The sequence below is a fragment of the Rhea americana genome, unplaced genomic scaffold, assembly GCF_003343005.1.
Source record: "Rhea americana isolate MKP2758 unplaced genomic scaffold, rheAme1 scaffold_185, whole genome shotgun sequence".
Taxonomy (NCBI): Eukaryota; Metazoa; Chordata; class Aves; order Rheiformes; family Rheidae; genus Rhea; species Rhea americana.
The window spans coordinates 1670383-1683701 of NW_028185983.1; the positions used below are offsets into that span (position 1 = coordinate 1670383).

Sequence of the window (13319 nt, forward strand, 5' to 3'; positions counted from 1 at the left end):
GTGCTGTGTGCTAGAGGTCTGGTGGAAAGTGGGTAAGTTACGAGCTGCCGTCCTGGGCACAGAGCAGTGGCAGGGCTTTGAGATGGCCTGTGACCTCTAGGGAGAGCAGGGAAAACGGCACCGGCACAGCTCTCCTCTGAACGGAGACACAGCCCTTGGATTATAGTGCCCCAAAGAATTTTTCTACATACTTAATATTTTCCTTCTTCCTCTCATCATTCATGACTTTTTTTTTTTTTTTTCAAAATAAAACAGTGCAGCAATTAAAATAATCATTTTGCATATTGTGCTTTGAAAGTTCAAAAAGAATTACTATCAGGCACGTGTTCATTCTGTTATTCCTTATATTACTCATCATAGCAGCACCATTTTATATTTTTTAATAACATTGTTTCTTCTATCGAATCACATTTCTTTCCAAAGGCTGAAGTGTGGGGCTTAGTGGTTGGTTCACCTTTTGTAGAACTGGTTTATATGCAGTAAATGCCATCTTTTTTGTTGTGTAGGTGGCTCTTCAGGTAGTATACTTGATTTTGAAAATCTCTTTTATTAGGGGAAGCCAGTGTTTTTTAATCAGAAGATGAAAACGTAATAGATTCAAAAATGTAAAAAGAAGCAAACAAACCAACACTGCCCCACCTCTCATACAAACTTGAGAAATGTTCCTGGCAAATGGTTTCTTTGCAGATCATCCTGTTCACATTGGTGAAGTTTTGATCAGGGAGACGTATTGAGACACATCCTCTTTGATCTCTTTTTCTGTTTTCTGAATTGAAAGGCAACACTGTTTCTCTGGGCAGTAGAAGGATGGACTCTCAGAAAGGTTAATCAATGCTTACGCCTGGATTTCATGTATTGTGCTAATGTCCAGTCACATCTGTGCCCTTTGGATGTAGCACTGGCAGCTGTAGACTTCCAGATGACCTGCATGCTGCTGTGACAGTTCAACATGACACACAGGTGCAATGACTCCTTCTAGGAAAATATTTTGGCTTATCTCTAAACTGTAACTATTGTAGTGGCATTTGGCTCAAAGCTGTGTTGTAATTGTATACACATTATACTGTTTTATTTTAATACTGTAATTTCTACGGTACATAAATGAGCATATGTTTTTTTCAACTCTAAGACTGGTATATTGCTGGGTCTTGCGATTATTATGAAAGTAGGAATGTGCCACATAAAGTGGTAGAAGAAAAGTGGTGACTTACACTTGATCAGTGGGTTGTTTCGTGTAGTTCAGTTCTGGAGCCCCAAAAGTGGAATAATATTTCAGTCTTTATTTGCAGCAAAGCTTGTGTTAGATGTATGAAACACCATACATTAGTTGTACATAACTAGTGAGCAGAACTTTGTTTAACTGTTTCTTTCTTCTCTCAAGCTTCCCTCCCATGGAGTACCCCAAGAGCACACGTTCCTGAAAGAACAAGAAAACAAAAATTCAGGGACTATATCATGATAAACTTTGATTCTAAAAATAGTGTCTCATTTTTCTCTTGCCATTTTAAAAATACTCTATAGCTGTCTGTTTYTAATGTCCTCAGCAAAATATTGCTGTAGGTGGTAAAATGGCTATTTAGGGTGTCTGAGTTGGCTCTGGGCCCCAGCCAACAGCACGTATAGTGAAAAACTTTGACAGAGCTGTCAATACAACTTASCCGAAGGTAAACCATTGTACTTCTCTGACATTAGTTATTAATTGCTCCAGTTTATTGCAAGAAGCTCCAATGTTGTTTGCAATTTGAGGAGTAAACAGTTCTAGATAACCCTGAAGCTGGGTTTGTTGCAAACAGATGTAACGTTTTGTAATAAAATGTTTTTGATATCCTCAAACTCCCTGATCATTTGTGTCAGATATGTCTGTACTTTTTCTTCTGTGTCTTTCCTTCATATAGTGCTTACCTGTTATTTGTTTGTACCCAAGATAAGAGTGGTCTTGGTTTTTCTAAGTAACTGTAAAAAAAAAAAAGAAAAATAGTGGCATATCACCCTTGAAAAAGACAAATAAAACCTACTTATTCCTCCACTTCTACCACTTCTTTTCTGAAAGTTCATTCTTGACCTAAAACTGTAAACTGTATCTTCACCATTTAACTAACAGAAATTTTCTTTCTCACAGATTTTACAGAGGCTTTGCATTTGCTGCAGAAGTGCAAGATCTGTTCAAAATGAGGATGAAGGCAATGCTTTCTTTCTTTGGAAATTTAAATAAAAGTATACAGGTTGAGAACAGACTGTGTGTGAGAAGATCAGGGAACTGAAGTGATGGTTTATAGTTTCTTAATTTGAAGTGCTGTCACAACACTTTTGAAACAAGAATCAAACCAGCATCTTTAGGCTCTGATACACATATTTTTGTAAGCTTAAATACACGGTTATCTTTGGAGTAGATACTCAGATGGTTTGCTGAGTCGTATCTTAGAGATTAACTAAATTTATTCCTTAATAGAAAAAAACAGGTCAGCTATGTGATTGTGTAACATACTTTTTCATAAAGATTGTAAAACTTATAAATAGCTATTCCAAGCTTTTTATGTTTTCAGTTACCTTTTTTGGATCATTGAACTGTTACAAAAAATACCAGTGTTTGCTTTCAGTTTGCTAATTTTACTTATTTGCCATCTTTTGTAATCTGGATTCCGGTTTATGTTGTGATTAACATTGTGATAGGCTGCTATCTTATGTAAGATACTGCATTAGCAGTTCATCTGTGTAAGCCACCTTAAGAACTAATAAGAACTTTGTTCCTACCTCGCTTAAGGGTCACCCTCAGGCATAACATAGTATGTTGTAACATGAATTGTCCATCACCTTGTCTTCGTGTTTATGCAGACGTCTCCCTTTTTCCTCTCTGCTGATGCAACTTCTTCATGGTTTTGTTGATATAACATTCTTACAGAGACTATGGTGGTTGTTTACATTCCAAGTAATTAAATAAAAAAGGAGAAAGTCTTAAAAACTTTAATCCATTAAGTGTTTCTTTTTTTTTCATTTGCAGAACAGGAAGATAGTAGTCTGGTCTCTTCCTACAGTGCCTAAGTATCTAACTTCTTTCTCCTCTATTATTTGCATCACTGATATCCAAATTCTAAAGCAGATTATGGTTCTACAGTGCAGGAGAAACTCTTGCCAAGGCAAATCTTGCTGAACCTTGAGAAATCTCTCTGAGGCAACAATTTCAACTAACTTTTGGCTGCTTTTAAAGAGATTCAGGTTGATCGTTTTACGGTTATGGTACTGCTGAAAGAATAGGAGGAAGAATCAAATAAATGTAATATGACAGCTTTGTGGGGCTGCTAGCATACCTTTGGTGGAGTATAGCCTGCATAAACCACAGCTTTATTAAACTGAGTAGCACATACAATGCTGGTGTTCATCCCCTGATTTTATGGTCATCACTTTGTTCTATTTCAGATAAGAAGACAAGGTGGAATACAATTACTGGTGGACCTATTGGACCATCGAATGACAGAAGTCCACCGTAGTGCCTGTGGAGCTTTGAGAAACTTGGTGTATGGGAAGGCAAATGATGACAACAAAATTGCCCTGAAAAACTGTGGTGGTATCCCAGCATTAGTACGGTTACTTCGCAAGACTACAGATTTGGAAATCAGAGAACTGGTCACAGGTTTGAATCTTTCAATACTCCTTGTTGTGTTTCAAACCCTGTTTGCACAGTTCTGTGGTGTGTGTCAGTTGCTCCATCACTAACTGTTTGTTTATTACCATCTTTGTCACGCTAACAAAATACTTTCAGGCCCTTTGGGTATGTGAAATATTGAGTAACTTTACGTAATATTATGCAGCGAGTTTACTAGTGAGCGCATRGTTCCTGTTATGGGTCCTGGTTACTTGTTCTTCGTTAGCTGTGGATGTTCTTGTAAGAATTTTAGTGTCCAAGGAAAAATGTATTGCTGTGGGGCAGAATTCTGCGATGAGCTGTAGTCTCCCATCTGCTGTCATGGTTCACACGAAGACGTAGGGTTTTACTAGGTTTTCTCAGAAGCTGTTACCTGCTTCTGTTATATCATCTATGGTGAGAATGTTGTGGGTTGGGTTTTCTTCATTTTTTTTTTCTTTTGATGCTGGTAGAAAAATACAGAAGTATGTTGGAGAGATGGACAGTGTCTTCTGAAGTCTTTTTCTGAAATTTGATAGCATGCTGTGTGATGTGTGTTGTACATAGAGTGTGCAGGTAGTGGTTAAAAATTATTTCTGTTCTTGATAGAGAGAATAGAGAGGATCTGATCTTTTTAAGATTTGACTTTTTCCCCAGTAAAATTGGGTGGAGGAGGGCCTGCAGAAATACTATGAAATAGTAGCAGTCTGAAGTGTTTGGTGATTCCCTCCCCTTTCCCCTAAATCATCCTGTTTAAAATGCAAAAGCAAAGATGGAAGATGGCTTTTCTGATTTTTGCTTTGTGATTTTGATCTATTTGATTGCTGACATGAATGTGGCGATTAATCTAATGCTACAAGTAGAAAATCTTAAGATCTTTTCATTATCCTATTTTACAATGCCTGTTTTTCCATTATGATTTTCCTACTCAAATATATGAGAAAAAGTTCTCATCTTTGTTACAGGAGCATGCATCAGCATTCACATTATCATATGTGCTTCTGCAGAAATTGCTTACACTTGTGGGTCAGGCCTCATTTAGGACACAATAATAAGATTATCATCCTCTGGTTGACTCCAGATTCCTTGCGCAAGAGTGTTTGAATAAACTGCATGGTGTTTATTAAATGTAGATTTTTATATTTAATTTTGTTCCCTAGTTACAACACCTATCTCCTGCTATTTGTTAGGCAGTATTAATGGGACAGAGGTGCTGAGTAACCCAAGCACCAATGGTGCTTCCTGCAGAGTGGCAGAATTACTGATAGATCTAATAGAGCGTCACCACTGCTGCAGGTTCCAAATCCTTGTCTGTCTCAGGGTTTTGCTGTCTGTGTCCTGGCTCCAGGGAGCATTCTGCCTATTTATTCTGAGTAATAAGTGGCAAACTGCTAATGAACTTAAGCAGGGAGTGCACTTTGGCAGTTTGGGTGGCAGTTTCCATGCTGGCTATAGACGGAATGTGTAATGTCTTTAGGTCGTTTAAAGCAAAGATCATGGGCTGCAGTTTGCACTCCATCCCATGCCCAGGATGCTATTAAGCTCTGCAGAATACCTGCTGGTAGAAAGTGAGTGTGTGCTAGCACGCCCGCCACGTGGAACAGTGGAGAAGGGGAGAGCTCTGACCTGCCGTGGTTGTAACCAGCACCAGTGCTAGAAGATGCGGCTGACGGGAATGATAACAGTCAAAAGTGCTGGACATCTCTAAAAGGGGAGCAGAGCAAGCTTACTCCAAGGAAGGGACTCAAGGTCACTTGGAGTTCAGGATTCCATTGCTGGACCTGTTTTTGTGTTTTGGCTTTTTATTTTGAAGTAGTTGGGGCATCCTAGAGGGATATTTTTTGCCGTGGCTGAGTTTTGTACCTTTCAAAGTGCAGGTCACTGGTCCTTGGTTTGCAAATGAAATCCTAACAGGGATATTAGTCTGCAAAGTTCCTGCCCAAAACTATCCTCRTAGCTGCACCTCTCTTCTTAAATCCTATAGAAAACCAGCTAGTGTTGCACATCTTAATCAGTTCTAATTTGCTTTTGTGTAAAGTCCTGCAGTGTGACAGCTGCCCCACTTAAATTCCTCCCCTCTGTCCTTCCTGGGGAAGGATGGGTAACTCCTGTAGCAGCTGCCTCAGTAATGGGAAAAAACTTAGCTTGGTGGTGGGCACAAGGGAAAATAAAAGAAGTTTCTCTTGTTTCTTGTCAGCCTCCTTGAGCTGAGGCAGCAGGAAGATAATTATTTCAACAGTGCTAATGCAGCCTGAAGGAAGTGCTGAGAAAATAATAGCAAATGCGTGTTTCCATAGTAAACCTTGAGCCTTTCCATCTCGTGTTCGTTGTGTATCCTGTCTACACAGAAGCCATTCCTGTTACTCTTAGAGAGGGTGCAGAATTGATGGGAGTTCTGCTGTCACAGCCTCTGAGCACTCCCCGAGCAGGTGTCCTCAGAGTGCTTCTGCTGGGCGAGGGAGGCATCGGGGACACAGCTTTACAAATGGGGACTGGGCGTAGTGAGCCTAAATGGCCTGTCCAGAAATCCAGCAAGAGGGATGTGAATTGCTTTGATCAGGCACTTAGCKGTGAGGAACAAGATGGGGGCAGGAAATATTCTTAGCAGCTCAATTTATCTCGATAGCAGCAAAGCATTCATTGCCTGCTCCAACTAGCATTTAACACCTGCCTGGCAGAGACAGTTAGGATATTCACTTTTTCCTCCACCATGTACATTTTCTTCTTTACTGTTGCTTCTGTCTACAGAGATTATCAATCCAGTTTCCAACCATCTTAAGACTGGCTTTGGAAGGGCGTTTAAACTTGCAAACCACCTCTCTATCCCCAACAGCTCCTTATTTGTCTTCAGCTGGATTTCTGGCTTTTTCTCCTTCCCAATAATTTCTTTGTACCGTTATCTCTCCAAAACCTGTCCAGAAATTGAGGAAGACATAGGTGTGAGTCACTGATCAGTCACTTGGCTGTGAGGAAGGAGATGTGGGCAGGAGGTGCTTCCTTCTTAATTATTCTCCTCTTTCTCCTTGCTAGCAGAGTCCTTTGACTCATGATGAAAAATCTTGCTGTGCTTGAATTTTTGGATTGGGCAAGCTGAACCATGTTGCAAAGCAACATAACTTCAAAGCCTTCTTAACATGGAGCAAATGGTCCCACGCAGGCTTCTAGATGGAGCCTGGGAGGGATGGGTGCTGTCCAGCTCTTACGGCATTAAATATTCTTAATGCTTGTGAACTACTTCTTGAAATTTTCCAGAAATACTTCTGCAGTCACTAAAAAAACCATACATAAAGTGAACGAGGCATACCAATTAATATATATATATATTTATATAGAAATGAAATATGCTGATACAAATAGAGTTTTTTACAGGCCTGCAGTGAGGAATCTGCAGTCTCTGATAATTTCCAGAGACTCAAGGAGAAGCTGAATTACTCTGCCCTGTTTCATGTAGGTCTCAAAATAAAAAAAAAAAAAAGTCTGBGTAATCTGGCTGTATCATACTTAATTTAGCTATCTTTTCACCGTAGCTCTGTGCTTCTCCTTTTCCCCAGTAGCTCTTAGTAAAGGGAAGAACAAAAGCCTTTCTTTTAAAAATCATTAAATGTTAGCACTTTCCTAATAATCATAAATAGATGAGAATGCAGCACAGAGTTTACAGATGGTGGAAAATAAATGTTTTCACTTGTTAATAGTGACAATGTGTAGCTGATTTGGGACTCTGCTTTCCTTTCCTGATTTAGGAGCTAATTATGAACACTTCCATGAAATTCTATTTTAGTGTCATTTCTGTTTGCTTTGCTATCAGGAAAAAAAAAAGGCACAAAATATGAACATTAGCAAGAATAGCACAGGAATCCCCACTGATGCCTTGTGGAGAAGGAAAGGTTAATCAGCTCCTGCTAGATGCAGCTTACCCTTGCTCTTTCTTCCATCAGCTGCACATGATAACTGCTTACCTGCCTCGTTTAAAACTATCGTAACTTCTATTCTTTTCATTTGGACAAATAAAATGCATCACAAATGGAATCACAGTTTGTGCTTCCGGAGACATAAGCTAGCTAAATTAGCAACAGCCCTTTTTAAACAGATCCCCTATATCCCTGTAACACAAGTTTTCAAACCACGTATGACAAATTTGATTGACGGGGCAAAGTGGATGATMCACTTTTAGAAAGCAGATGATTATGAAGAGCTGTAACTAGAAAAAATGAAAGGGGAAATTGCTCCTTATTGTGTGGGCAGCCAGCCTGCTGCTTGTTTTTGGTTGACACGAAGGTGTCCAAGATTTAGCTATTGCCTACTGAAAGCAGGAATTAGGAAAATTATCAATATTATCCCAGAAGTTTTAAAATGCAGAAACTATGTAGCACTGTAAATAGACATATATATATACATATATACATATACATACATACATACATATATATATATATATATATATAAAGTGTCTATTTATTTTGTTCATATTTGTTTTCCATTGAATGGAAAAAGATATACTCCATTCCTGCAAAAAATTATCCCAAGTTTGGTACCTAATCATCCTTTTTAAAGAAGCATTAGTTGGCCAAGTCTGTTTGGCTTGTGGTTGGGATGGACATTAAAAAGTCTTCATTTACTTCAAGGATTTGGGGTTCTAACATTCATTCGTGTTGTCTGTAATTTCAGCCTGAGCCAGCTGTTCTTTTGGCTTGGTTTGATTTTTGGTATCATCCCATTTTCTACAACATTATTATGTAGTTGTTTTGTATCTGTGCCACTGATTAGTATTAGCTTTATTTCTAGCAGTTGCTAGATTATTTGAATGAGGTATTTGTAAACTTATTGATAGGGCCTCAGTGTTACTGAGAGCAGTTATCTCTGGTTCTACATGTATCTGTTTTGAGGTGAACGCTGCAGTTGGTTTGAAAGTCCGGTAGATACCTTTGAGCCTGCAGTGATATGTAAGGCAGGTTTAAGGGAGTATTGTATGTATTCCCTTTCTTCAGTAGAAGATTTACTGTGTGTGTGTATGTTGGGGGGGGAGGGATGGGATTGTTTTGTGGGGTTTTGTTTGTTTGTTTGTTTCTTTTTAGGCAATTCTGGCCTGTTCTTTAAAATGTTTAAATATCTAGTATTAAATATCTAGTATGATGGCACTTCTCCTGTTGGGTATTCACAAAGTCAGAAACACATTAACTGTAATACTGTAGTTGTTTTCTATTTGTTATGTTATTCTCTAATTGGACTTTTTAAGGTATTGCACTTTTGATTTCTAAAATAGTAGATCAAATTTAACAGTGTTATGAAAAAGGGCTGAATATTTAGTACTTAGGATTTTCAGGCAGTTTATCAATTTAATAATTTTCTACAAAAGTGCCCTTGGCATTAGCTCAGTTACTGGAGTGTATAAACACAGATGTGAAATTTTATTATGATATAAACTTCTCATTTAGAGGTGGCATCTATTTGTAGCCCTGTAGCTCTTTGGAAATTTGATATGATGATGAGTAAGGGGTGTTTTATCACACTTGCAGGTGACTTTCCACTTGACTTAAGTGAAGAAGAATCAGACTCTTCTATTAGCTATATTCTTACCGTATCTCTCTCTGACATAATTGTAAAAGTAATAGCATACCTTTCTTTCCAGGCTTGTGTTAGATATTATTATCCTGTGTTAATCATACTAAATGTTCTATTTATTTATTATATTCAAGTTTTGTAGTAGAGTAATACGAGCCAGTGACAGGCCTAGCTGATTACCACCTTTTGATATTTTGTGTAAAAGGATGAGTAGGAAGATACAGATAGATAACAATACCAAAATAAATATGGATGTAGTGGCTTGCTTTTGGACCCAGAGAAAGGATATAGGCATTATATTAACTGAAGATTAAATTATAAAGATATACTATGTTTTAGGTTCAGGTATGTGTGCTGGGTATCACAGTATTTTCAAGCAGACAATTTGAAAAGCCATGTACATGTGTAAATGGTAATGATGATGTAACCATGGGAATACTGCTGAGACAAGGCTGGAGTAAATTGGTTTCAGTACGTGCTTAATTAAGAGAATAAGACGGCCAAATATAATTTAGGGCACAACCTTATGTAGTTAAATAAAATGAAGAAGTGAAATAAATGAACAAATGAAGTATAGAAAGGCTTTTTTAAAATTCAGCTCTCTGAATTAGCTTCTTCTCGGACTTCAGTATCTGATCGTTTTGTCCTGCCAAGTCAAGGATATTAGGAAGGTTAAGTGAGGAAGTGGGTAACTGCTAGCTCAAAACACATAAAACACTCCTTTTGAAAGTGCTTGTTTTGATTTGGGCAGGAGGAGGTGTTAATTCGTTTCTTGTTTAGTTTGTCCTCTACAGCTATGCAAATTTCCCGTAATACCCTTAATGCAAGTGCTGAGAGAGTGCTGCCAAGCACAGGAGCAGGTCAGTGACTTTCCCCTTGTAGTCAACAGCTACAAAGCTCGATTGTGCAAGAGAAAAACAAAAAGAAAAACCTATTAAAAAAGTCCAGCTGTCATTGGGATCCTGTTTTTTTATAGTCGTTTTAGTAAAAGATTCACAGTTTTCAAATCTACTGCCTTACTCACTACAATTTGGTTGTTTGTTTAAATGTTAAGTGCTTTCAATTCAGAAGGAAGATTTGAAAGGTACTAACTTGAATAAATCTTTTCTACTGTTTCTTCAAATAAGTGTAATTGTAAGTACAATTTTCTACTGAAATCAGTTTTAAAGGTTGAATGAATCTTTTGTACTAATTTAGTTCTGACTCAGTGTTTTAAATAACAGTTTTTTCAACATCAATACAATTATTTGTGTGCTAAAAATTAATATCTGTTTAAGTTGGATTGAAACTAATGACTGAAAGATGAATTACATATTACAATTTCTTCATTGTTTCTTTTTTTCATATTCAACAGCATTCTTAGTACGTGGAGGTTACACAATAATTTGACTCTGTTGCATTGATACCTTTAATTGAGATATTCCTCAAACCTTTCCCCAATTTTTGTGAGTCATTGAGAGTTTTGTATAAAATGCTGAGGTTCTTCAAAATCTCCAGTGTGTCTTGGCTTGCAGTAAGAACATGCTATTCAATCTGTAGCAGAAAGTTTGCAGAGAATAATAATTTATAGTCCGTGCCATTAGACTTAGCATGTAGTTATGGGGAAAAAGGGAACCTTAGGATATTTTTAAAGCTACACTTGTACCACACAATTATATGAAGTTCAGCAAAAGTAAAGCAAATTAGATACTAGCCACCTGGCCTATTGCTAGCAAAGGCAATATTATATTTAGTGGGCTAATCAAGTAGAATATACCAAAACATGTCCATGCAAGGAGGAACACTGTTGTTCTTTAAAGGAGACTTCTACAATCCAATAATGAGTAAATTTTAGATTTTGTCAGCACCTACAGAAAACAATGGGATTATTTCTAGAAACATAGACATGTTTTCCAAACAAATTCATCAAAGAAGTTAATTGGCACTTTATGACTTTTTCACGTGAGTACACTGTCCCTGCTGAGACACCAAACACTGAATATTAGTTCTATTCAAGCTATTTTCTTTGCAAACCAGGAAAGAGGAAGGCTGTAAGGCTTTTACTGTAGGTAGCTGGGAAACTGATACCCAACCTATAGCCTGCAACATCTTAAACAAATCCCAGAGCCATTCAAAGCACAATCTATTTATAGCTCATATGGAATGGCAAATCCAACAGTAATTTAATAAATTGGGCAATTTTGCTTCAGAAATGATGCTGTCTTATCAAATAATGCTTACACAAATAATATCAACAATTTCAAATGAATAATTTTCTACAAAATCTATTACAATTTACTCTCTAATTAGAAAACAATCTGCCCCTCTCTCAATATACTATCACTGTTTCCAGCTCAGAAGGCACAAAAGCCCTCCGGTGTGATTTGCTGTATTCAGGAGGACTCATTCTCAACTTTTTCAGCATTACCAGATTCACTGACTCACCGCCTGCTGTTCCCAATGAAAGAAGGAAAGGTTCCTTGCGGATGTTTGCTCCAGGCTGGTGGTGGTCCCTGAATCCTCTGAGTTGGTCCTGCTCTTGGTTATCACAGGGCATTTTATGCTGCCTTTGTTTAACTATGAGTCTCGTAGTTCTCATTCTTTGAAGTGATGGATGAGTTACGGTCTCAGTAAAATCTCTTGGAAACAGATGAATACTTAAAGCTTTCTTGACAGCTATGGATATTAACTGCGCGGGGTTCTTGCTTATTTTGGAAGAGTGTCCCAAATGGTGAACAGTTTACCACTGCTAGCACATAAACCAGGGGGTCCCTTTTGCCCTTCTTTTATCTCTGGGACTGGAATAACTGACACGTATAAACCAAATTAACTTCCACGTCTACACTAGAAATTACCTTTTTTTTTCTTGGTGCAGGCAGTGATGTGCATCTTCTGTGGAAAATTCATTCAAGTGCCTTTGATTCATATGTCAAGGATAGGGACAGAATTTATAATTTGCTCATTAATATACTATATAAAGGACTTTTTATTGAAATTTTTTCAGATTTGGTCAAATCTATGTTTAAGAGGAAATATCAAACAAGGCAATCTGGAGTGATAAATAGAGGACATCTGTTGCAGCATATGGCTTGACAGCTGCATTGAACTTTTTCAGCAAGTACTAAACCTTTTGAAAAATTCAGTTTGGCATATAATTTTGATCCCCTCCTCTATCCCCGCCCCCCAAAGATAGAGTTTTAAAACACTTGGAGTTTAAAACTGCTTTGAAGTTTGAAATGTTTGACATTTTCAACACAGAACACTTAAAATTTCACTTTAAAATATTTTTGTTTTGAAACGGACCTGAATATTTCGCTTTTTGTTTACAAAATGAAAGTCCAATATAAAATAAATCATGTTGCTTTTGAGCTGAAACTACTTGTTTCACTGAGACCAAACTAAATTCATTTTTTATTTTCAGAGGCACAAAACAAGATCCTACTCACAGTGCTGTTCTTAAATCACATATCAATTTTAGATTTAGTTATTAAATAAGCATTTCATTTTTCTGAGAGGGTTTATACTGAGCCATCCATTTTACATTTTACTTTATAGATGTCTACCTTGCTAAAGGGTTCTTGTGAGGAAGGAGTTAGGTTCAGTTGCAAGTATAAAATTTTTGTTCTGTATGTTAAAATCTATTACTAGACCTATATTTTAATTTTGGGGGCTGTAAAAAATCCTTTGGTAGAATGTGTGTGTAAATATTGTGGAAAAAATTTTTTTGCATGCCTATATGCCTCCATGCTTGGTTTCCAGTGTGACGTGTTTTCTAGTTAGGCATTGCCATTATCAAGGGGCTAGGATGAAACCTGATTTAAAAACAGTTGGTTTATTTTCTCTTATATTTCTCTCATGTAGAATTAACTGCTTTTAATTCCACTTTTATGGCAGTAATACAAGAATCGCCAATTAGGAAAACAAGAAAAGTAGGAACACATTGATCTTTCCACAGTAACTTGTTTCAGCCCTTCTAATTCTTCTGTTATCTAACATTAAATCTAATAACTTCTAAACATACATTTCTGACAGTTCTTCCCTTCCATGGTTATACGTTATTTCAAATATTTAAAAATAACAACAATATTAGGCCAAATTCTGTCCTGTGAAAAGAATATGGACTATTGCTATATGCAATAGCCTTTTTTTTTTTTTTTTTTTT

The 13319-nt window shown here is 37.2% G+C and overlaps 1 protein-coding gene across 3 annotated transcripts in view; it reads left to right on the forward strand.

Moving 5' to 3' along the window:
* CTNND2 (catenin delta 2) overlaps nt 1-13319 on the forward strand; it is a 655980-nt gene that overhangs the window by 503090 nt on the left and 139571 nt on the right. For all 3 annotated transcript variants that reach the window (XM_085302090.1, XM_085302091.1, XM_085302092.1), the window contains one exon: nt 3415-3628. In XM_085302090.1, coding sequence (XP_085158216.1) covers nt 3415-3628 — 214 coding nt within the window. The remainder of the gene's footprint in view (nt 1-3414; nt 3629-13319) is intronic.